The sequence below is a fragment of the Globicephala melas genome, chromosome 7 (genome assembly GCF_963455315.2).
Source record: "Globicephala melas chromosome 7, mGloMel1.2, whole genome shotgun sequence".
NCBI classification, from domain to species: domain Eukaryota; kingdom Metazoa; phylum Chordata; class Mammalia; order Artiodactyla; family Delphinidae; genus Globicephala; species Globicephala melas.
The window spans coordinates 7,764,255-7,791,328 of NC_083320.1; the positions used below are offsets into that span (position 1 = coordinate 7,764,255).

Genomic DNA, 27,074 nt, shown 5'->3' on the forward strand with positions numbered 1-27,074 from the left:
AGAAATTGGTAGTTATGGTAAAGATACGAATGTTTCCCGGGCAAAAAGGGATATACTAAGTAGACATATGTAATATGTCATGTTTGCTTTGGGTAAAAGAAACATGATATTCAAACAAAAATCACTCTTTTGCACACAGGTGTGAACTAGGATTAATAATCCATTTGCAATTACAACACAAAGCAATGAACCTTTCTAGAAGTCTTAGGAAAAGTTTATGATGTTCTTAAGGTTATGGTTTGTTTTAATAACAAATTTCAAACCCTTAAATGGTGCAAAAAGAACTAACATCCTAACTTGTAACCAGATTTTATATTATCCAGAGAAGAGAAGCTGGTTGAAATATCCTTAAAAACACCATGATTTTTAAAAAAGCAAATTGCAATTTTCCTAAATATCAAGAGGGCAAGAAATGAGAAACAGCCATGTGGTTTCAAAACTCTCTATTTAGAGGCTAGCAGGAAAGAGAAATTGGTACCAGATTCTGAGGGAAGGATTAAGGCTGTTCCTTCAGTCAGGGCCAGTAAGGAAGCAATATAAATAACAGTAGCATACGAAGACCATAAAAACAGTAAGGAAAAAAACTGCATACGGTGGACTTGTAAAGCACTCAGTGACACTTACCTGCAACAGAGATGGAGGAAAATTACAACAGAGGACAAATCAAGAGTACGTCTGGCATGAGAATTTCCCAAACAAAGGATAAAGTGAATTATTAATATCCACCCTGGGCATCAATTCTGCCATCACTTCCATCCATCAATATTTCCTTGCCCTTGTATTGGTACCAATCACTAATGAGAAACTGAAGCATCTCATCCCTTCAACTTGGAACCTAGAGGAAAGAGGCTGCTGAGGTCTTCCAAGTTCAATCACCTGAGCTAGGTTTCCACAAAGTAGTTTTGGGCCAAATACCCAGTAAGTTTTAAAGTACTCCTTCCCCTGGCTTTGTCCTTCAAATATCTCTCTCCCTTGGTGACCTTGCAGATGAGGATTTGGCTATTTAGGGTCCTGGTTATTAAACTGTTTTTACAGGAAGAAAGAAGAAACATCAGAAGAAGGAATTTTCAAGGAATAACATCCAAATGACATTGGCTGTGCCCTGAACAGTGGAACCACTAGTTATCTAAGCAGGCCACAAAAACAAAAGAACCTGGGTGCCCTCAGGTCAGCAGTGAGGTGGGGCAGTGAGGAAGCAGTAGCCTCTTCATTCAGATAGAATTTCAAAGTCGGGAAGTCCTTCTGAATGAGTAGCACTTGGCACCAGAAAGTGACACATGCTTTTAGAAAGTGCTCGCTGCCCGAGATCACTACCTCATCAGCAGTGAAGACACAGAGTGATCCTTATGCAGTCACTTCCTGAAATCACCTCCAGCTTTCTTCAGGATGTCAGAGAACTGTGCTCACCAGTCCCTATCACAGGGTGTCTGCTGAACATCCTCCTTTAGTAATCTGGCATTTCTTCTAGCCTTTCGTGGGGACTGTGCCAGAAACTTCTTCCTGATAAAAAAACCCTCATAATCTAGTTGGCCTAACCAGGTCAATATTTTCCATTTCATAACATACATAAAAATCAATCTGGCTAGAAAACATATTCCCTGCACTTAAAACCTCCTAGAAATCTATACATTGAAATATTCCAATTTTCATTGCTACTTTCCCTTAAGTTTTCCAGACTGCAGTCAGGTAGGGCCCTTGGTCACAGCTCTTCGCCTATGTGCTTGCAATTGCTTTTTTCAGTATCCAGGGGACCCATGGCTTAAATTTTGATCAGAGAAAATAAGACTGGCTTCTTTTTTTTTTTTTTGAAGATGTTGGGGGTCGGAGTTTAATTTATTTATTTTTGCTGTGTTGGGTCTTCGTTTCTGTGCGAGGGCTTTCTCTAGTTGTGGGAAGCGGGGGCCACTCTTCATCGCGGTGCGCGGGCCTCTCACTATCGCGGCCTCTCGTTGCAGAGCACAGGCTCCAGACGTGCAGGCTCAGTAGTTGTGGCTCACGGGCCTAGCTGCTCCGCGGCATGTGGGATCCTCCCAGACCAGGGCTCGAACCCGTGTCCCCTGCATTAGCAGGCAGATTCTCAACTACTGCGCCACCCGGGAAGCCCCAAGACTGGCTTTTTTAAAAGCTTACAATCAAAACACTTTGTAAAGATAATCTACTTATCAAATTTAAGGTGATCTATTCACCACTGAGGATGAAATGTACCAAGTTAAAATTAAAGCAAAATCCAGGGTAAAACGAAGTGCTTTCTTTGGAAGGATTTTAGTTTGGTGTAATTATGTTCATATCAACCACAGGGTGGGATTGGGCTCATCACAGGAAATTTCAAGGTTAGCTATCAACACAATGCAAAACCCATTAGGAAATGACAACAGCAACCACTGACCACACAAATCACCAGCAGCATTTGTCCCCTCCTCACAAACAGCAGCTGGAAGCCTGTCAAAGATCCCCCTTTCCTAAAAGCTGCCACAGGTTAGAAACTGGAAAGATACCAACTGTATTGTGTGATTAATTCTGTAGCACAGAGAGAATTCCAATACTTAAAACAATCTACTAAAATAAAACGTCGGAGATCAGTCCGGAACTCACCTTTTTCATGAACACAAACTGAGAGTTTCTTAACACCATCAACCAGAGCATTCTGCATGTTGCCATGTCCATCTTCTGAGTCGCTGTCATCAAACTGAGCCTCTATAATGACATCAGGACTGTCATTATAGCCTTTCAGGGACTGTTGCAGGAGATGGCTTCCACAGAGCTCCTCAGGGAGATCTGATTCATAGGCACCTTCTGTTTCTTTGTCATTGCTCTCTGGTTTAATTACCTGAAGAAAAGAGAAAAGTTCTGCTAAATCACTGGAGGGAAAAATGGGAAAGTGCAGATTTTTCTTTTTTCATTTTTCTTTCCTAAGGAAAAAACTGCACATTCAGAAGCACTGGACACTCACCATGTAGTTTGACAAAGAATCTTTATTTTCCAGATGCACAGATTACCTTACAATCAATCCAGCTCTTCAAGATGCCCAAGATTAATGCTACATCCACTTCTATTTTTCTGATGTATATTTTCATCCTCTCTCCCACAAAGGCCCTGAATACCAGAAGTACCACACTGCTTCACAAAGTGTCCATCACATGGGACCAACTAGTACGCTGGGAAATGATAAAAGAACTCAACATAGTTTGTCACTGTGTTCCCAAATGAAACCACAAGAATGTAAGATGAAATAGAAAAAAAATTAAGTGTGAACAAGAGTTTATAAAATGTTCCCATAAAAAATATAAACCCTTAATTCTCCATTTTGAGGCCTGAGATCAATATAGAAAGCACACAACTGATAGACATTTACACTAGAAATAAGAATAAGCATTACACAATATGTCAAAAATTTTCAATTTAACAAAAATGAAGCAAATAGGAGAAAAGAATCCACTACTAATCCATTCAGTGAGTTAGTCACATGACACTCATATGACAGTACCCTTTGATTTCTATGGGCACAATATTAACATACACCAGTGTTACTTAGTCACTGAAAAAAAAAAAAGGTGACCCTATATGTAAATCTGCCCATCTATATTAGCAAAAAAGACAGCAGATTTTGTAGGTTCTAAATGTTACTTAGAACACCATATCCTTCTAATAATCTATTTCTGGATGAGAAATCTATGTGCAATTTAAACATATAATCAAGATGTGATCATACATACGTGTGTGTGTATTTGAATTGGATCACTATTGGTAGCACACTCGTTTCGTTCTTTCAAACAAATGCTGGAAGGCCAGCCTCATGCCAGGCACCCTCATGAGGCCTACATTTTATAGTGAGGAGACAGATGGTGAACAATTTACTCATTCAACAAATCGTACGGAGTAACTTTCACGGTGTAAGGCACTGTTCTAGGTGGCAAGGATGCAGCGGTGCACACAATCAAAAGTCTAATAATGGTAAGTGCTAGTGAAAAAAATATATAATATGAAAATGCTGGTTATTGGAAACTGAGGCTAGTTTACCAGTAGGGTGGTTAGGGAGGATGCCTCCTGGATGAAGCGACATTTGAGCAGAGATCTGAATGAAGTGAGTGAGCTTCTAGCAGTTTCTCTATGTGCTTATAATTGAGAAGTCCAATATTTTTCTGACTTTAACTCTGGGGTTTCAAATTAGATGCCTGCTTTCAACAAACCAGATTAACGTTCAAATTAGATCACACAAAGATCATGCTTAATGAAAGATCTTCATTTTATACAACGCACAAAAGGTTATTAAAAGAAATCTTTCTCCAAACATTATAATGTCACAGATTCCAATTAACATAACTGTCCCCAATGAATATTATAATATCCACCCAGAAAATCAAAGTAAAAGATTACAAAGATATTCACACAATCAGAACACAGACTCTAAAAGTATATTCCCAAAGTTTTAAAATATGACTTCATGAAAATGTGATAACAGGAATCTGACTCTTGTCAGACTCACTGATTTATTCATTTGTTCATTCATTAATTTGTTCATTATTTCCACATTTGTTCATTATTTCCAAACAAACAAGGCTCCTTTTCTTTAACAGTTAAAAAAAAGTTCAATTGGCTAAGCCAGAAATCTCTAAAAAGATTCCCCTTAGGCCCCTTCCTGCATGAGAACATAAGAGTGAAGCAACAGCTAAGTTTTAGATTAATATACAATTACAAAACCAGCTCTCCTGCACTTCTGCCTTGAAACACGAATCCTGGTTTCATACCTGACCCAAAATATATCATTCAAAAAACAGAATTCACTGACAAATTAGAGAAGAAAAAGAAATCTGACATCACTCAAATCAGCAAATCCATTCAATTTCCTTAAATGTGCCGAGCAAATTCAATAACATTTAGGAAGATCTGCCCTTGACCATCCTCAAAGAATTAACACAACCTTGGGCACTGTCAGAACAGCCCAAAGCACAGGCAGGAGGTACATGTGCATACCCTACGTCTAAAGCACAGTGGCTACAACACAATCGCTGGTCTACTGTTCTTTTTTACGTGTCATCCCATACAAACTTTATCTCAGAAAGAAGAGAGCTGGGGGCAGGGGTGAAAGAAAACAACTGACATGCTACAGTTAGAATATGAGGTAAAATGCAGTCTTCTGGAAAGATGTTAAACAAAGGTTCCAGGCCTTTACTTTCTATTATGTATTTATTTCTTCTGCTAACGGTTTCAGAAAGGATTTGGTTCCCACAGACCAAGGAGAAAATATTAGAGGGTAACCAGAATTCTGACTTTATAAAATTTGAAGGCTTGGGCTTCCCTGGTGGCGCAGTGGTTGAGAGTCCGCCTGCCGATGCAGGGGACACGGGTTCGTGCCCCGGTCCGGGAAGATCCCACATGCTGCGGAGCGGCTAGGCCCGTGAGCCATGGCCGCTGAGCCTGCGTGTCCGGAGCCTGTGCTCCACAACGGAAGAGGCCACAACTGTGAGAGGCCGGTGTACCGCAAAAAAAAAAAAAACAATTGAAGGCTCAACTATCCCACAGTGAAAGGTAGTCTTTGTATGTATGTATATGTGTGTGAGTAAAATATAAAGAGAATTCTGTAATCACCACGATTCTACCTACCTACATATTAAGAATTACGCTTTGGCTTACACATACAAAGGTTCAAGGAAAAGTCAATGGGAAAAAGAGCACAGTAGAAAGCAATGACCAGAGTACAGCAAGCTTAACTGTACAGCACATTTCAAAACCAACCCAGTTCTGATTTTATGATAATCTCCATGGTTTAGATTACCTATACTCAAGAATTAGTGTTTTAGGCACTAAATTCACTTTTGAGTTACTAAAGCAAAGAATGCTGTATGGTAGCAGGGTTTAATGAATAAATCAAGTCATTCAAAACTGTATAATTAAAATATAAATTAATACACTGCATTTTTAAAGTATTTTCATTCTATTTTTGTTATCGCAGTACAAACAAGAATAAAATAAATGTTATGGGGAAAAAAGATCACCTTAAAGTCATTGGATGCAACAGGCACTCTAGAACCGTTCCATATCACATATTGGTTAAGAATGAGGGTTGTGGAACTCCTACGAGAAATGGCTAACCCAAGTTTAGAAAAGGAAACAAACAAGATGAAACTGGGGACTTCCCTGGTGGCACAGTGGTTAAGAATCCGCCTGCCACGCTCGCTTCAGCAGCACATATACTAAAATTGGAACGATACAGAGAAGGTTAGCATGGCCCCTGCACAAGGATGACACGCAAACTCGTGAAGCGTTCCATATTTTTTACTCCAATAAAGATGTTAAAAAATAAATAAATAAATAAAAAGAAAAATCACTAAAGCACTGAAAGTTATTGGAGCTATAGGATGCTACGGCCATTTTCATTCTTAATGAAATGTCAGCCATAATGTTGAATAAAAATGTACTGGATTAAAAATTTTAAGTGTATAGAAAAAAAAAAAGAATCCGCCTGCCAATGCAGGGGACACAGTTTCGATCCCTGGTCCGGGAAGATCCCACATGCCGCGGAGGAACTAAGCCCGTGCACCACAGCTGCTGAAGCCCGCGTGCCTCGAGCCCGTGCTCCACAACAAGAGAAGCCACAGCAATGAGAAGCCCGCGCACCATAACAAGAGAAGCCACAGCAATGAGAAGCCCGCGCACCACAACAAAGGGTAGCCCCCACTCGCCACAACTAGATGCAGCCACAAATAAATAAACAAACAATCAAACAAACTAAAAAAAAAAAAAAGAACCTGGAAGATCTTGTCATATGGGAAAAACAAGCAAGCTATCACAGGCTACTAGAGCCTCATCTAAAGGACTCAGGAATCATCATGAAAGGGCTCTCTCTGGTCAACCTCAGAAAATTCTAAACATTTATCCTACTTTTCCTAGATAAAATGTACCTCAGGTTAGCCAAACAGTTGATGAGGTAAAATTCTTCTTTATAGAAGAGTTTCAGCTAACTAAGAAGGAATGACTTAAAGACTTTCATTATCACCATTCTGATATCCCTACTGAAATGATGGATGCAGAAGATGACCATCAATGGTTGCAAAATGCTGATGGGGACGGAGTTTTATAATGGATGGACCAGAGCAACAATACCTGAACCCACTGATTAATACAAATATCATAAAAAGAGAAAGAACCAAAGTACTTCCTGATGTACCATAATTAGGAAGTAAATACTATACTGGTGTATGTACTATAATTAGGAAGTAAATACCATCATCTGTGAAGTATTGTCCCCTAACTTGAACTTAAATCTGACCTGATATAGGTAACAGAGGAAGATGTTAAACACCACTAGGGAGAGGATCCATTTACACTCACTCCCTAGATGATTTCATCCAGTCTCATGGCTTTAAATATCTCTATATGCTATTAACTCCAAAAATTAAATGCCTCGCCTCAACCCTTCCCCCAAATTCCAGACACATATCCAATTGCCTACTTGACATCTTCATTTGGATGTCAGCTGGCGCCTCTAACAGGAGAACCCTTGGTCCCCACCAGAACCCATTCCTCTCCCAGCACTGCCTCTCTCGGCAGATGGCACCAAACTGGGGCATCACCCTTGACTCTCTCCTTCTCACACCCCACATCCAATTATCAAGAGAGACTTCCTGTAAAATATATCTTCTTGCCATTTCCACTGTTACTATAAAAATCCAAGCAACCTTTATCTCCTTGCAGAACTACTGTAATAACTGGTCTCCTGAATTCTATTTTGGACCAAAGGAACTAGAGTGATCTTTTTTTTTTTTTTTTTTTTTTGGCTGCGTTGGGTCTTCGTTGCTGCGGGCGGACTTTCTCTAGTTGCGGCAAGTGGGGGCTACTCTTCATTGCGGTGCACAGGCTCCTCATTGCGGCAGCTTCTCTTGTTGCAGAGCACTGGTTCTAGGCACGCGGGCTTCAGCAGTTGTGGTGCACAGGCTTCAGTAGTTGTGGCACACAGGTTTAGGTGCTCCACGGCATGTGGGATCTTCCCAGACCAGGGCTCAAACCCATGTCCCCTGCACTGGCAGGTGGATTCTTAACCACTGCGCCACCAGGGAAGCCTTTGAGTGATCTTTTTAAAACAAATCAGATCATGTCATTCTCGCAACAGCTTCCCAACATCCTTTCATCACCATGCCACAAGGTGTTGTCAAATCTGGCCCATATCTATTTTTGCATTCTCATTTTCTACAACTTCTTCCTCTGCAAATTACACTCCAATCCTAGAGTTCTTCTCGCTATTCATAGAATACTAAAATCTTCCATCTTGAGATTTTTACAATTGCTGTTCCCTCTATCTGGAAAACTCTTTGCCCAGCTATTCACAGGGATTGCTCTCTTCATTTTGGTTAGGTCTCTGCTCAAATATCCTCCTCTCAGAGAGGCATTCCCTGATCACATTAACTAAAACAGCCCCACCTCGCTGTTATGACTCTATTTCTTACCCTGCTTTATTTCTCATCACTGCACTTATCACTACCTGATAATATATTATATACTTACCTGACAATATATTATATACTTTCTGTCTCCCAACTAGGATGTGGGTTTCATAAGCACAGAGGCCATTTTATTCACTGCTATATTCTAAGAGTTAGGAATAGCATTTAGTACTCACTCAAATATATGTTGAATGAATGAACAGCAATTAAGTAGGAAATGACCTGTTCAGAGTCTATCTTCCCTGATAAGTATAAACTCCATGAAGTCACATTATATACTCAAGTCTCATCTGAATGAATAAAGAACCAGAGACGGCATACTGCATCTAACATTTCCACACATCTAAACTCTACCCATCTCTCAAGACCTAGTCCAAATGCCTTGGATTTTCTATAACCCAGAATCCACCACATAGTCTTCTCAGGTCCTCCTCATGCCCTGCTACCTGCCCCAGACCAGAGTAATTTCTTCCTTTTCTAAAGTCCCAAAGCAATTTATACACACCTCTTCTATGGCACTTCTCATTTTTTTCACTACGCTAGTGGTATCTATGCATGTGATTTACCTCATCTGTTAAGGCTGTTTGCTCACCAATAATATCTCTCTGTATATTCTATGGCAACTTGCATAATCAATCTAGGTGCTCAATATTTGATGAATAAACATTATTTGATGGATAAAAGGGTAGAAAAATGAAAAAAGGAATATAAAAGACTATCAGGATGCAAGAGAGTTTTCAGCACAGTTTCCAGACATACGAATATGTGGATTAGAAAGTAGAAGCCCAATTTTCCCTGGATCTGTAAAGTAAGGGGCCTTCCTCTGTGGGACTGACCTTGAAAGAGTTGAAAAGTCTAGCTCAGTGGTCCTCAGTTTTGAAGTTTAGCAGATCCTGCTGAGAATCAGAAGAAAGCTATAACTCCTTCCTCCACAGAAAAATGCACATCTTCAAGTAGACAGAAAGTACTCTATAAGAATTTAAGAGTAAGGGGAGTAAAAAGTCTGGTGCTGGAGGCTACCAGTTCAGGTTGGTCAGTATTTTGGAGAGCTCTGGGCTCGGAGTGAAAGGAGGGAGGCCTCAGGAGAATGGATATATTACTGACCTGGTTAACTGAGGACTTTAAAACTTCCTCTGGTTTCCTCCACAGACCTGAGAGAGAGGCAGCTGACTGCACTCATTATTCTGAGTGCACGCTGCAACTGGGATTATTTCTCCCTTGGAGATTTAGTCTAGTCTCTGGAGGACAGGACAGAAACAGATTAGTGAGGGAACCAAATCGCTGGGTCACACAGAACTTTTTCACTCTCAAGTCTTGTTGCATGAATGGGATAGGATGAGCATCACATAACCTGCTAATAAAAATAAACAGTGAAAATGCAAATACAAACACACACACACAGAAATGTTTGTCAGATATACCCTGAAGTTAGTTTTACCATGGATACGTCTGTAATCTACCTATTGTCTCCTTCTGGAAGGTGAAATTGGGCGACAGAGTGGTGTGGCAGTGTAATGAGGGGAAAAGGTGATCCCCTTTCTCCAACAGGCTGCGATCTCTGGCGGGCGGAGAGCAGTAATGTGGCCTCTTCAGCAGTACTTGGGAGGAACCCTGAAAACCGTTAGGGGTGAAATTGAGAGGAGGCTATTAGACGCTTACCACTGAAAGGAATAGGCCTACGCCCAGAATCTTGAGCTCTGAGACACAGAGAAGAAGAGATACACCTTTTGGAAAAGGAGAGTGGGTGTAGCATGACTTCTGTACTTTAAGGGGAACCCTGTGTTAGCAAAGGAATAGCAAAATGCCTTTTAGAATATCCCTAATTCGAAGACAAGAACACTTGCTAAATCAGAGACATGATGCAACCATGTGAATGGAAAATGTCTAAGGAAGACGCTAATCTAAAAGGCTGGCAGAATTTTAGAAAATAATATTTGAGAAAATATATAGGGAAATACATTTTAAACATAACCAAAAAGCACTGCCATGAAAGAAGATAATGATAAATTCAACTCCATTAAAAGTAAATTTTTCCTTTTATCCTAAAATAATGTAAAAGAAATTTAAAAAGATAAGCCATAGAAGTACTCAAATCCAGAATATATAAAGAACTGTTATAGATCAATGAAAGACAATCCAACAGAGAAATGGGGAAAAGGCTTAAAGGCACTTAACAAAATAGTGGCTCTTTACTGCCAAATAAACAAAAAAGATGGAAAGCTGCTCAGCCTCGTTTGTCATCAGAGAAATGCAAATTAAAACCACAATGAGATATCACCACAAACCCACAGGCAGGCAAAAACTAAAAATCCTGACAATACCAAATGTCAGCAAGAATGTACCGCGACACTTTGCTGGTATAAATGTAAACTGGTCCAGCCCTTTGTGAAACAGATTAAGACTGTGAGGGAAAGCAGAAAACAGATCTACTCAACTCCCGCCCTGGCTTATTCCACTACACTGCCCTGCATCCCTCAGGATTTTGACAGGTGAACACAGGAAAAGGAGACTAAGATGGGAAAGGACACATATGCAAAAGCAAGGAGATAAGAAAATACAAATTTTCCCTCAGGAAAGGCAAGTAGTAGTGAAAATGTACAGTAGGAGTGAGAAAAGAGGATGAAGAAGCAAACATGAAGAGCACCGAATGCCAAGTTAATGAGTCTGGTCTTTACTGTAAAGTTAGTAAAGTGAGAAGTAGGGAAAAGTGGTTAAGAGAAGGAACTGTAGTCAACACACCTGGGTTTGCATCATGGCTCTGCTGCTTAGTAGCTATGCCACTTTGGCAAAGCTATGTAATCTCTTTGAACCTCAGTTTCACTATATTTAATGGGGACAAGAGTACCCAATATCATAAGATTATTGTGGAACTGAGATAATATATGAAAAGCTCTTAGCACAGGTGCCAGGAACAAAGTTGTAAGTGAATCTGTATAGAAGGAAACAAATTTAGTCTTTAGAACCAGAAAGTCCAAGGTGATGGGGAACATCCAGGTGGTAGCTGGAAATGTAGATCAGGAGATGGGAAGAGTGTATTGGAGGACAGAAATCCATATTAGGAAGTTAACCACAATGGTTCAGCAAAGGCAAAGCTTCTCTGAAAACAGAAGCTGAGAACAGAGCACTGAGAAAAGGAACACACAAGGAACAGGAGTTAGTGAAGCAGAGAGAATTTAAATATAATTATGAACACGTTAAACACTAAGACTTCTATTATCACTCTTCACATTCATATTGCACTATCTTCCCTGTGCTTTACACACATTAACTAATTTGATCTACACAACCACCCTGGGTGATACACAGGAGAATAATTATCTCCATCTCACAGGAAAAAACAGGTTCAGACATGTCACAATCCCAGAGCTACTAAATAGCAGAGCTGTGACATGACCACAGATCCAGGGCTCTAAGTCCAGCTCTCAGTCCTGGACACTCGTATGGGAGATTTCCTGCAAACAGATTCAGAGTGAGCTTTGCATGTACATCTCCCGCCAACACCCACTGCATGAAACACCTCTGCATCTTTTGCCTGCCTGGCAAATAATCAAAATTCAAGATCCAGCTCTTCTGTGACTGCTTCTCTGACTAAACTCCCCCATCTCTTAAGAAATGTTGTTTCCTTCCTTTGTTCACTGCTATTCCTTACCTATTGATTCATTATAAGTTTGTTGATCAAGTTATATTCCATTTATTTGTTTACGTATTTCTCTCTTCCACCAGACAGCAAACCATACCACATTCATTTTTTATATTCTCCAGAGGCTCCCAAAATGCTTGGCATATAAAACATGCTCAATAAATATTAGTTTCCTTTTCTCTTCTTCTGACGAAAATGAGAAAGACTTGAATTGGCTGTAAAAGAAGAATTCTAAAAAAATTACAAGAAATAAATAACTACCAAGCAGCAAGAGCCAGCTAAATTCAGATGCTTATCTACATGATACTGCATGATAACTGCACTGCCCTCCACTACTACACTGTCTGGAAACCAGGGACGAGCCACCAGTTATTTTATCAGAGTTGAAACTTATCACCATAAGAAGCAAATATAAGTACGCATGCAAATGAATAAAACTGGAAGACATTTAAATAAATGCATTTTCCTAAAATAATTCTAGACCTTCATATTTAAATTATAACTCCAGTTTCAATATGGACCCAAATGTAACCATAAAGTTCACTGTCACCAATTTAAAACATTTTTAGCTAGAAAAATCATGAATGCCTGAAGACGAGAAAGCCAAAATGTGAGCACAGCTTCCAGGGATGTTTCCTGATTTCTGCAGAGTGTGAAGTACCAATCTGTCCCTTAGAAGGCGTGTGGGGGGATGTCTACACTGAGCTGTAAATCAGATCAACCGCAAAGAGCAACTCAAACTCAACAGAGTCAAGAAACCGGTCACTTTAAAACTCAATTAGTTTTTTTCTTCTCCCTCCTTTTATAATTAATATAATGTATTTCAAAACTGGGGAGCAAAAGTACCTGTAACCAATTTAAATGCAATCGTAAATAAAAACGCCACGTAACATTCCCAAACTCCAAGCATGAAACATTTCATAGTCTCCCTATGTACCGATATAAAAAACCCTTCCTTGAACATAAAAGCCATCTTTGAAGAGTGCTATTTTAAATCTCATAAAGACAACAAGTCTATATTAGCACTGGAAAATTCTGTTCCAAGCAAATAAATTCTATGACATTCCCCTGGGGCAGGGGTTGCTGTCAACTTGGTAAAATGGAGCTTCTCCAAAGAGATTTACATATGCCTATGTCCACAGGCACTTTCTGCTGAAAGGGCTGTGTACAACAGTGTCAGCTGAAGGCTTTGTGCACAGGAGATAATGCCCTGCCTATCCCACTACCTGAGCCTCTGATTCAGAGCTAATGCATGTCATGAAGTCCACCTAGGAGCCGCTTTTCGTTTCCTGGCTTCTCTGGCTGGGCTTAAGTGACAGTACTCACTTGCCACACATGTTTTAACAAACTTTCAAATCCCTTAATGGCATGCTTGGGACAAAGTATAATACACTGTTCAGGAAATAACCCTGGAGCCAAGAAAAGCAATTGATATTTCCACAGGGAGTTCCTGACAAGGCTTGCCAATAAGCTTCTTTCATTTTAAAACATGATCATGGATACTACCATTTTAAAGACATATTACAGACGTTCTTAAAGATATATATGTTAATTGGGAACTTTGTTTGCCTATGGTAGTTCAATCCAAGAGTGCCTTCTATTTAGTTAACAGGAGTAGAAGAAACTGTCCCCATTCTTCCCAGTTATTCAGGCCCAAAATCTTGTTATCCTTATCAACGGATCAATTCCTCCCTCCCTCCCCCCCCACCCCCCAATTACATCCATCAGCTCATCCTATCGCTCTATCTTCATCGCCACCATGGCCACCCTGACTGATGCACAGGCCCTCCCTGATCTCTGCCCCCACCCTGTGATCCTGCTGACTTCATCTCCAACTATTCCCCACCTCAGCATCTTTGCTATCCCTTGAACACGTTAGGCATGTATTCACTGTTCCCCAAGATCTTCCCAAGGACAGCTCCCTCACTTCCTTCAGTTCTTACTCAAAGTCACCTCCTCAAGGCAGCCTTCTTTGGTCACCCTATTTAAAATCTCAACCCACCCCCAAATTCATATCTCCCTTATTTTACTTATTTTTCCTCTTCAGTACCTACCACTATTGAGCGTGGTATTTTATTTACATTATTAAGTCTTCCCCAGTGAAACACAAGCTCCATGAAAGTGGGGACGTTTTCTCCTGTTTATTCACTGTTATATTGCCAATACTTAATATAGCACCTAACACAATGTCTCCGACACAATTCCATCCTAATGTGCTACTATCACCTTAAACTCAAACCATCAAACACCACTCTAGTCCTTCCCCTCAAAGCACCTCCCCTTCCTGTTCTCTTTTTTATTAACACCATGACCACTTTCTTCCAGGCCTTTCAAACTCAAAACCTCACAACCATATTTGACTCTTTCTACTGCCAAACATGCTGCTTCACCAAATCCTTCACTTGTCTTTTTACAAGAGCTCTTATATTTCCACAAATTCCCTGGTATTCTCAGGACCATCCTACAAACTTCCAGAAAAAAAAAAGATCTGATTAAACTACCTTTTTACTCAAAATTTTTGATGGATTTCTCTTCCCTGGAGAAACTAATTCTCTGTGCTTTGGCTTATCATTCAAAGACCTTGACCTTCTCAATGCCCACTGACCTTTTTTAACCATTTTAATCTTATCTGCCAGTTCCTTCCATTATACACCATTCACAGGCCACCGCAAACTCTTTCCTGGCTTAGATCACATCAACTCAAAAACAGGCTTCTAGCAACTTAGAACAGCAGGATCTGTCTCCCTTTGTCCATTTCTCTGTGAGTACAGTAAGGAAAACCATATAACTCCCTTGTTAAATTGTTTGATTCTTTTTAAAAAATATTTTAAGAAAGAAAGGAAACAGGGCTCTTGGAGAAATGATCGGTGTCTGTCAAGGAGCCCTCTGTGCAGAGCAGGCCTGGACTGAAGGAGAGGAAGAGTGCAGACGTCTAATGAGTCTGGCTTTAGGGTCTCTGGACACTGTTCCGAAGGGATCACGGGACTTGAAACAGAATTATGGGTGTCTTGTAACACATGCCCTCTCTCCTTTTCTGCACGGCCACCACAAGAAACTAACTAACCACAACTTCACCCTGATACAACCAAGCCTCTGTGCCTAGTCACCAAAGAGAGTAAGAAGCAGGCATACTTCCCCTAGAGGAGAGACAATTCACAGAACACAGCAGATTCCAACTAGAATAATCTCCGTAGCAAGGTATTATGTACTTTGATGCTAGAAATGAGCAGAGGTGGGGAAGAGAATTTGGCAGAATATCACACCAAGTTCCGAAACTCAGGGAACAAATAAAGTCAGGCAAGAGGGTGGATAGAAAGAAACCTGGGTAAGCCCCAGGGGAGAGTTCCCAAGAGAGAGAAGAACTAGACAGAAGAACTTCCAAGAACAGAGTTCATGGAAGGAATAGACAATTACTGAGATTTAGTGAAAGAATACATACATTTACATGTAACTTTGTACTCAGTGACTGCTTTTCTCTTAACCTTACTCTTTATTGTATTTTGACTTAAGTCTCTAAAACATACTCAATGTATTAATAATGAGTGTTTTAACTGCAAGAGACAGAATAACTTGAATTGGCTGATTAGCTTACGTAAGTAACTGATTAGCTTACATAATTGAGTCAATCTGATCATATTGAGAGGCCCATCTGATATTTGCAGAGGGAGGGAGTGATAGGGGGCCGGCGGGGCGCTCTCAGATTTCCTCAATATTAGCTCCAAAACCAGGGCAGCCTCTCTCTTCGTGTGTCAAGAAGGATTCCAGGAGCTTCAGAATATATCCCATCCTCTTACAGACCACAGTGGGAAAAAAAGAGAGAAATTCTTGCCCAGGTGCTCTGCAAAAAAATCTCGGGACTAGGCTTCTGGGGTTGATTTTGGTCACATGCCCAGTCCTGAATCCATCGCTGTAGCAAGGAGGTAGACTAGACGGTACTCCCCTGCATCTGAGGAATGTGGCCAGTTCTTCAATCCTAGTAAAGAACAAAGCTGAAGTCTCCTTAGAAATGCTCAAAGTGGGGTTCTTTTGAAAGATAATTCTTCGTATTTTTATTCATAGTAGAAGCCTACTAGTAATAATTTCCACCTGTTTCCATGAATCAAAGATCATTCCCCTTTTAGAATCACAACCATTTCTGACATGGAATCAAAGCAAGAATGTTAACATCACTCAGGAAAGAAAACAACCTAAAAAGTTTAAACAACATGCTCATGGATGTAGAGCGCATGTCAAATAAAGATTATTTGTATTTGAAGTTTTTACATGTATAGAGACTTAGCTGCAGTACCTGACCTCAGATTCCTTCACATCACACCATCTGTAGCAAAATGAATTTCACATCCTTGAGACACACTTCAATATGCTGGACCACACTGAAGAATAAGCTCAATTTGTAGACCATTCCAGAAAACCAGACAGTATACAATGAAAATTTTTCAGAGCAAGGGATATTCAGGACATTAATGTAAGGGCCACAGTCCCAGAGCCTAAGGATGTTCCATATAGCCAATTTACTAATAACAGATTAACCACAATTATCCGAAAAGTCAGCCAACACTTGAACTACCACACTCATGTACTGATAATAAAAACTGAAACCACATTTGATTAGTGGTTGCTGGCACACTATAAGCTGTGTGCCTATTGCTAGATTTTTAAATAGATTTAAGGTATGGCCAACTCTAAAAAATTTACTTGTATCTGCAACCATCCTTTCCTTCTTCCCACCTCAAACCACAGATAGAGTGATCCAGCTTTGGATACTATTTCTTGCCTTGAGGGCTTTGCTCATAGGGTAGTGCCTTCTCCCCCACTATTTCACTGCCCCGTCCTTCTACATGGATAAACTTTCTCATGTCATCATACAGATGTTCTCTACCATTTCCCATCTTTGAAAACATTTTCATAAAACTGAAGTAGCTATACTAACATCACACAAAGTGGAATTCAAGAAAAAAAAGTATTACAGGGGTCAAAGAGGATCATTTCATGTTAATAAAAAAGTTAATGCATTAGCAAGATATAATGACTGTAAATGTACATGCACCTAATAAAAAAAGCTTCAAACCAGATGAAGCAAAAACTGACAAAAGTAAAGGGAGAAATAAACAAATCCTCATAAATATTTATCAAATAAGTAATAAAACAACTAGACAAAAAAACAGTAACACAGAAGATCTGAAATAAATAAATAAATGTATACATACACACACACATATATAATCTCAGAGGTCCTTATCCATAGTACATGAAGTCTTACAATTCATTAACACAAAGACAAACCAATTAAAAAATGGGTTAAAGAGTTGCATAGACATCTCAGAAAAGACTAAATGTATATAAATGGCCAATGAGCATATACACACACAAAATGTTCAGTATCATTTTCTCATCAGGAAAATGCAAAACAAAAGATAACAAACAACTACAACAACAAAAAGTAATATTATTATCCGCCCACAAGAATGGCTAAAATAATACTACTATATTCTGGTAAGGAAGTGGAGAAACAGAATCTCTCATACATTTTTAACGGTAGTGAAAAATGGTACAACTACTTTGGAAAACAGCTTTATGGTTTTTTATAAAGACAAACATATGTTTACCATATGACCCAGCAATTCCACTTCTAGGCATTTGACCAAGAGAAATAAAAACATATGTTCATACAAAGACATGTACAGCAACATTCATAGCAGTTTTATTCTTAATGGTCAAAAGCTGAAAATAATCCAAACGTCCTTCAGCTGGTGGATGGGTAAACAAACTCTGGGACATCAACACAATGGAATACTATTTAGCAACACAAAACAACATGGATGAATCCCAAATGCATTATGCTAATAGAAAAAGGCCAGACTCAAAATAATTCTATTTATATGACATTCCGCAAAAGACAAATCCATAGGGACATAAAACAGATTAGTGGTTGGCAGGGGCTGTGGGGTAAGGGGAAGTGTTGGCTAAAAAGAGACACAAGGGAATTTGTGGGTAGGACGGAACTGTTTTCCATCTTGACTGTGGTAGAGGTTACACATAGCTATACATCCTTTAAAATTCATAGAACTGAATGCTAAAAAGGGTAAATTTTACTCTATGCTAATATGTGAACCAAATAAATCTCTTTGTACCCAAGCCAAACAAGCTCAGCATCCATATACAGTGGGGAGCAAAAACTCAATTAAAACATTGAAAGTATGAGCCCAAGTTATCAACTGAAAATACCACATATTTTTCATTCTGACAAAATTTAAAACCCAATAAACATTTATTAAAACCTTATAATGTGCAAGGCATCTATTAGGCATTAAATAACTCCTCCGTACAGTGAGGTGACACTTAATAGTTAACAAAATACTTTCAAAAATATCATCATTAGTATTGGCCTACTGATACCTGGAAATAAGTAGGGCCCACAGAGCACATTCCCAAATACCTTCAAGCAGAAGTAAATATCATTTGAATGGCATAAGCTCCAACAAAAGGAATGATTGCTTCCTGCTGAGATGACCAAGAAGGGCTTAGAAAGATGGTGGTTAACAGCATGGATATTATGGTGGTTAACAGCATGGATATTATGAAAAACATGATATAGAAAAAGTCCAGGAAGTAGGCATGTCTGAGGAACAAGTAGACAGATGTAGTTAGAGCTGGACACTTCTGAAACGTCACACACACACAAATCCAAAAGGAAGACTGAGCTCTTCCTTGCCGAAGACCGCCTTGAATGTCATCCATGCACACACAGTTTATTTCTTTTCTTTTTTCTCAACTTGATGCTTAAAAGAAAGATAGCCATCAAGACAAATATCAAGAGAGAAATGATATGGACTTCCCTGGAGGTCCAGTGGTTAAGACTCTGTGCTTCCACTGCAGGGGGCACGGGTTCGATCCCTGGTCAGGGAACTAAGATCCTATGTGCCATGCAGCACAGCCAGAAAAAAAGGATAGAAATGATACGATACTCTATACACGGGTAGAGCCGAGGTTCTTGTACACCAAGCGCCACTGATTAACCGGCTATAGGATTCCATGTAAAAAAGCTAGAACTCCCAACTTTAAAAGAACACAAGCTCAAAAATAATATGGTACAATGATGGGGAATCACAGCCTGAGTGAGGAGGCAAGGATTGAAGCCTGAGTAAGAAAGGTGACCTAGTAGAATAGCAGGCAATGTCAGCATATTGGTTACAAACAGGGATGAGCAAATAAGTAAATATATGGACAATAAGAGCCAGGTTTCTCATCATTAAAGAAGAGAGTTACAAATATCGAAAGGGTGAAACTATAATGAACCCTGTGGTGTTGCACTGGAATTGGAGCTTTTAGTGTAAACTCACAGTTTTCAAGATAGGTAGGTAGGCAGGTAGCTACCTAGTCAGATAGACAGACAGACAGAGACAGACAGACACAGAGATATAAGTAAATACTTATATTTCTTAGCTCTCTTCATTGAGAAGGCTTGGGAGCATCTGGATTTATGCACTAAACGGTACCAGGACTTCTTAGAAAATGGCTAATTTCTTGGCTAACACAGGGAAAGATGAGGCTGGAACATCTCCAGAATATAAAGTGTTCAAAGGATGACAAGAACATGTCAAAATGACACAGGAACCAACTTAGGGGGCGTCCACTGGCCAAATCTGGGGCAATGGAGCAAAATAAGGAGAGTAACAGATTACTCCTCTGGAAAATTACATAATCTACTCTTTCCCCCAAAAGGCATCTCTATACTAAACATACCCACTTCTCAGGAACTGCGAATTCAAACACTTGCTCGATGATACAGTAGTGCCTTTCTCTCCCTTTAAGATTTCCACTGTCACTTCCATATCATTGGGTCATGACAGCATGAGCACCTGTCTCTCCCTATAATAAGCCACCTAAACTTGGACCAGACAAGGATGGAGAAGTGGCCTCTCAGCATAGATGACTCCAGAGAAAGCAACATGTCTCAATCGCTGAAGCCAAGGCAGGCTTTCCTCTACCTCAGCACACCCGGAGCTGGAGGCCCCAGCAGGTGGACAAGAGGACCCTACGAACCTAAAGCAAATCTCCTAAGATCTTTGAATAAGCATTGATAAGTATATTTGTGTAAGGAAGTTGTTTTCTTTCAGAGCAAAAACTAACGTGTTTCTGCTGTTGGTCCTGTTGTTCTTTTTACCTTGTTCAGCCCTGAGTATGGTATAGCATCATTACTTCAGACAATAAGGTGGGGCAGACTTTCACTAATGAGGCAGTTCCTTCTCCACTATGGAGACTATATTTCTGAACAACTGTATATAATCCAATATCATTTTCAATTCATATTTCACATAAAGTCATATTTCATTTCAAACCAACAAGACCTCAAATGTTCCCTATGGGCTCTATGCACAGAACTGTACTTCCAAGGTTCAGAAGTTGACACAACAGAGGAAGCTATTGTGAACTCTAAGACCAGTCTGGCTACCACATATAAAATTATCCCTGGAGGAAATCTGCTTATGTGATTTAGCTTTGAAGAAGAAGTAGGAAAAAAAAAAGAAAAAGAAACCTGGCCAAGCTGTAAAGTGCAGTGGAAGTGTATGTGCACATGTATTCACAACAGTGTAAGAGCAAGGAGCTTATCTGCATTGTGGTCAACCTTCTTTTCAAGTTAAGACCTACCCAAAGCTTTGGGAAGAACGTTACATTAACAAGAGGCTCTCCAGCTTCACTGTTTAAGTCTCCAGTCACGTAAGAAACATGTTTTTGCTTTCCCGTTAGTACTTCCTTCCTTGCTTCGCAGACAGCTAAGCTCAGGTACCAAACAGAAAGCTATTTTTCAACAAGTGCGGCCTAAAGGGATCTCTTTGGGGTTACGTAGTCACTGACAGCCCAAATACTACTTTCAAAATCAGATGTTAAAATCTGGTTTTAAAAGAATTACTCTAAAGTCATCTAGATTTGGGGCTTACACTGGGTTAAGTGGTGCTATTATTTGGATACTTAAGCCAATGGTGAGTCTTCTGATGGTAGAGTAACATTTTTTTAACCAAAAGTTTCTAAAAGCACAGGGCTAGAAATATAATTTTCATACTCTTTTATTTGAATCATTTTAAAAGCTTTCATCTTTCCCCCACCTTGACAGAAGCATAAAAAATGAGCTCAATGTAAGCTGGTACTGCCATATAACCTCACAGTTTATGCCACTGCAAAAATTCTTCTGCAAATTACCCTGGGCAGAGATTTCTGTATACAAAGTATCAGCCAAGAACAAATTTTTATAGCTGACTTCTAAACCCTTTAAAATTGCATTTTATAATGGAAATACTGAGAGATGCTTTACCCTTAAAGCACTATTTTAATATTTCTAGCTTTTCCAGAATACAATACTATGAACTCAGGACCAGAGATGCAAAACAGAAGAAGCCATAAGTTATAAAGCTATTTTTTTAAAATAGGCACAAATAAAAATGTTTTATGGATCAAACATGTTTACATGCATTTACCTGCCATACCTATTACATTTCATTTTCAAATGCTTTCCTAAACCATTTAGTCAGTATTTCTATCTGTGGACATTTTATCCCAAAGATTCTTTGTGATCAATGATTGACTTCAATGTGGCTTTACACTCTTTCAACCATATAGAGTCCAGTCCCTGTTTCCACACTTGGGAAAAGTAGGGATATTATCTAACTTCATATTGTTTCAAGGAAGAGGAAGGCTGTAAACCAGCATGAGTCTCAGAAAACTTGGAACAGCAGGAAGCCATTTCTGGGAAGTAAGTACCCAAAACAAAGAAAATCTGTGACAAGGACATCCCAGGGCACAGCATAAACACAGGCTAGTAGACATCTGTGGCTAAATGAATTTCTCCCCTACACCTCCCTACTATCTTCACTATCAGCTTAGACCTCTAATTAGAAACAGAGAAATTTACCCACTCTCAGTATCCTCCATCCTGATCCAAACTGCATCCACAACATAACCAAACGATGTGCACTTATATCCTCTGGATTCTAGAAAGCCTGTGATATGAAGAAACGGTCACAGAGGCAGAGCCTCCAAGAACTAAGATACTGGATTTGCTGTTCAATACATAACTTGAAGCACGTCACATTACTTCTAACTTGAAACATGTCCTAGTTCCCTCACCTTTAAAATAAGGAAGTTATACACCACATTAACAAAATGAAAAATAAAAATCATATGATCATCTCAATAGATGCAGAAAAAGCACTTGACAAAATTCAATATCCATTTATGATAAAAACTCTCAACAGACTGAGTCTGGAGGGAATGTACCTCAACATAATAAAGGCTATGTGACAAGGCCACAGCTAACATCATATTCAACATTGAAAAGTTGAAGTTTTTCCTCTAAGATCAGAAACAAAACAAGCAAGCTCCCTCTTAGCACTTTAATTCAACATAGTTTTGAAGTCCTAGCCAGAGCAATTAGGAAAGAAAAAGAAATAAAAGGCAACCAAATTGGAAAGGAAGAAGTAGAACTATCTCTACTTGCAGATGATATATTATATATAGAAAACCCTGAAGACACCACCAAAAACCAGTTAAAACTAATAAATAAATTCAGTAAAATTGCAGGATACAAAATCAAAATACAAAAATCTGTTTCATTTCTATACATTACATAACAAACTATCAGAGAAATTTTAAAAACTATCTTATATACAACTGCATCAAAAAGAACAAAATACCTAGGAATGAATTTAACCAAGGACATGAAAGACTTGTACACTGAAAACTATAAGATGCTAATGAATGAAACTGAAGAAGATACAAATAATTGTAAAGATATTGGGTGCTCATGAACTGGAAGAAATAATATTGTTAAAATGTCCACACCACGCAAAGCAATTTACAGATTCAGTTGAATCCCTATCAAAATCCAATGGCAGTTTTACAAATTAAAACCACAATGATATATCATCTCACACCTGTCAGAACAGCTATAATCAAAAAAAGACCACAAATAACAAATGTTGGTGAGGATGTAGAAAAAGGGGAACACTTTTGATGGGAATGTAAATTGGTGCAGCCACTGTGGAAAATAGTATGGAGGTTTCTTGAAAAACTAAAAATAGCATTACCATATGATCCAGCAATTCCATTTCTGGGTATTCATCCGAAAAAAACAAAACCACTAATTCAAAAATATACATACACCCAATGTTCTTAGCAGCACTATTTACAATTGCCAAGATACGGAAGCAATGTAAGTATCCATCAACAGATGAGTGGATAAAGATGTGTGTGGTATACATACATACACACAAACACACACAATGGAATACTACTTAGCCATAAAAAAGGAATGAAAATTTGCCATTTATAACAATATGGACTTGGAGAGTATTATGCTAAATGAAATAAGTCAGAGAAAGACAAATACTGTATGATATCACTTATATATGGAATATAAAAAATAAAACAAACTAGTGAATATAACAAAAAAGAAACAGACTCACAGATACAGAGAACAAATTAGTCGTTACCAGTGGGGAGAGGGAAGGGGGAAGGGGCAATATAGGAATAGGGGATTAAGAAGTACAAACTACTCGGGCTTCCCTGGTGGTGCAGTGGTTGAGAGTCCGCCTGCCGATGCAGGGGACACAGGTTCGTGCCCCGGTCCGGGAAGATCCCACAGGCCGCAGAGCGGCTGGGCCTGTGAGCCATGGCCTCTGAGCCTGCGCGTCCCGAGCCTGTGCTCCACAACGGGAGAGGCCACAACAGTGAGGCCCGTGTACCGCAAAAAAAAAAAAAAAAAAGAAGTACAAACTACTATGTATAAAATAAGCTACAAGGATATATTGTACAACATAGGGAATAGAGCCAATATTTTATAATAACTATATATGGAATATAACCTTCAAGAATTGTGAATCACTCTGTTGTACACCTGAAACTTATATAATATTGTACATCAACTGTACCTCAATGAAAAAAATTTCAGTGGCATTTTTCACAGAAAGAGAACAATCCTAAAATTTGTATGGAACCAGAAACGATCTTAAATAGCCCAAGCAATCTTGAGAAAGAAGAACGAAGCTGGAGGCATCTCACTCCCTGATTTCAAACTATACTGCAAAGTTATAGTCATCACAACAGCATGGTATTGGTAAAAAAACAGACAGAATAGATCAATGGAACAGAACAGCAAGCCCAGAAATAAATCAGGTATATGTAGTCAATTAATTTACAACAAAAGAGCCATGTGGAAAGGACTGTTTCTTCAATAAATGGTATTGGGAAAACTGAACATCCACAAACTAAAGAATAAAACTGGACCCCTATCTTATATCATACCCCAAATCAACTCAAAATGGATTAAAGACTTGAATATAAGACCTGGAACAAAAAAATCTCCTAGAAGAAAACATGTGGGCTTCCCTGGTGGCGCAGTGGTTGAGAGTCCGTCTGCCGATGCAGGGGATGCAGGTTTGTGCCCCGGTCTGGGAAGATGCCACATGCCGCAGATCGGCTAGGCCCGTGAGCCATGACCGCTGAGCCTGCGCGTCCGGAGCCTGTGCTCCACAACGGGAGAGGCCACAACAGTGAGAGGCCCGCGTACCGCAAAAAAAAAAAAAAAAAAAGAAAGAAAGAAAACATGTAAGTGCCTTGACATCAGTCTTGGTGATGATTTTTTGGATCTGACTTCAAAAGCAAAGGTGACGGGCTTCCCTGGTGGTGCAGTGGTTGACAGTCCACCTGCCGATGCAGGGGACATGGGTTCGTGCCCCGGTCCGGGAAGATCCCACATGCTGCGAAGCGGCTGGGCCCGTGAGCCATGGTTGCTGAGCCTGTGCGTCCGGAGCCTGTGCTCCGCAACGGGAGAGGCCACAACAGTGAGAGGCCCATGTACCACACACACAAAAAAAAAACCCCCCAAAAAAAGAAGCAAAGGTGACAAAAGCAATAAACAAGCAAATAAACAAGTGGGACTACATCCAACTAAAAACATCTGGACAGCAAAGGAAGTCATCAAAAAAATGAAAAGGCAACCCATTGAATGGAGAAAAATATTTGCAAATCATAAATCTGATAAGGGATTGATATCCAAAATAAATAAAGAACTCATACAACTCAAATGCAAAAAAAACAAACAATCCAATTAAAAAAATAGGCAGAGAGTCTGAACAGACACTTTTCCAAAGAAGACATATAGATGGCCATCAAGTACATGAAAAGATGTTCAACAACTCTAAGCATCAGGGAAATGCAAATCAAAACCACAACTAGATATCACCTCACAGCTGCTACAATGGCTAATATCAAAAAGACAACAAATAACAAGTGTTGGCAAGGATGTGGAGAAAAGAGAACCCTCATGCACTACTGGTAGGAATGTAAATTGGAAAACAGCATGGAGCTTCCTCAAAAAATTAAAACTAGAACTACCACATGATCCAGCAATTCTACTTCTGGGTATTTATCTAAAGAAAATGAAAACACTAATTTGAAAAGATATATGCACCCCTATGTTCACTGCAGCATTATTTACAATAGCCAAGATATGGAAGCAACTAAGTGTCCATCAGTGAATGAACGGAAAAAGCAATAAAGCAGATGTACACACACACACACACACACACAATGGAATACTATTCAGCTATAAAAAAGAATGAAATCTTGCCATTTGTGACAACACAGATGGACCTTAAAGGTACTATGCTATGCTAAGTGAAATAAGTCAGACAGAGCAAAACAAATACCTTATGATCTCACTTATATGTGGAATTTTTAAAACAAACAAAAACTAAGCTCATAGACACAGAGAACAGACTGGTAATCGCCAGAGGTGAGCCAAACGGGTCAAGGGGGTCAAAAGGTACAAATTTCCACTTATAAAATAAGTAACTCCTGGGGATGTAGTATGCAGCATGGTGACTATATTTAATAATACCGTACTGCATATTTAAAAACTGCTAAGACAGTAAATCTTAAAATTCCTCATCACAAGAAAAAAAAAATTTCTTGTAACTATGTATGGTGACAGGTATTACGTAAGTCTATGTGGTGAAGACTTTTTGTGGTGATCATTTTGCAATACATACAAATATCAAATCATTATGTTGTACACCTTATACTAATATAATGTTATATGTCAATTATACCTCAATTTTTTTTAAATAGGAAAAAGTAAAATATGGAAGTTAGACTGGAAAATCATTATATCTCCAGCTTCAAGACTCTATGACAGGGACTTTCCTGGTGGTCCAGTGGCTAAAACTCCACGCTCCCAATGTAGGGGGCCCGGGTTCGATCTCTGGTCAGGGAACTAGATCCCACATGCTGCAACTAAAGATCCCGCATGCCACAACTAAAGATCCCATATGCCCCAATGAAGATCCCCCACACAGCAACAAAGAGCCTGTGTGCTGCAACTAAGACCCAGTGCAGCCAAATAAATAAATAAATATTTTTTTAAAAAAAGATTCTGTGACACTCAGAGTGAAACCACTGGGGGAAACATGTAAAATATAAGTGACATGTCAGTAAGAGAGCAAGGACAGAAGGTGAGTTCACTAATGGAAAGGAATATTTAAGTTAATTTTATGACCAAATCTGCTTGTGTTCAACTTGACCAGTACAATTACAACATAATTATTTGATTATATTTGTATACTGGTCAAAGGTAATGCAGAAGAATGCTAATAATTTTTTACTTGTTTTAAAGTAAACACTTTATTCAATATTCAATATAATTCATTTTTACTTATACACAAACAAGTACACAAACATAATTATAATACGACAAATGTTTACAAAGTAAACACATACACACATTACTACAAGAAATAGAGTATTACCAGTGTATTAGTTTTCTATGCTGCCTAAAAACTTATCACAAACTTAGCAGCTTAAAATAAGACATTTATTATCTCGCAGTTTCTGTGGGTCAGGTGTCTAGAGGCATGGCTTACCTAGGTCCTGTGCTAAGGATCTCACTGGGCTGCCTTTAAGGTGTCACCTGAGGTTGCTGTCTCATCTATGGCTTAAGGATC

At 39.2% G+C, this 27,074-nt stretch overlaps 1 protein-coding gene and 1 non-coding gene across 3 annotated transcripts in view; one reads left to right on the forward strand and one right to left on the reverse strand.

Annotated features, from left to right (window-relative positions):
- Positions 1–27,074, reverse strand: part of DIS3L2 (DIS3 like 3'-5' exoribonuclease 2) — a 373,784-nt gene that overhangs the window by 248,074 nt on the left and 98,636 nt on the right. For both annotated transcript variants that reach the window (XM_060301735.2, XM_030872348.3), the window contains exon 6: positions 2,593–2,827. In XM_060301735.2, coding sequence (XP_060157718.1) covers positions 2,593–2,827 — 235 coding nt within the window. The remainder of the gene's footprint in view (positions 1–2,592; positions 2,828–27,074) is intronic.
- LOC115852894 (U6 spliceosomal RNA) lies at positions 6,172–6,274 on the forward strand. The gene has a single exon (XR_004039301.1). It is a non-coding gene; the product is annotated as a U6 spliceosomal RNA (small nuclear RNA).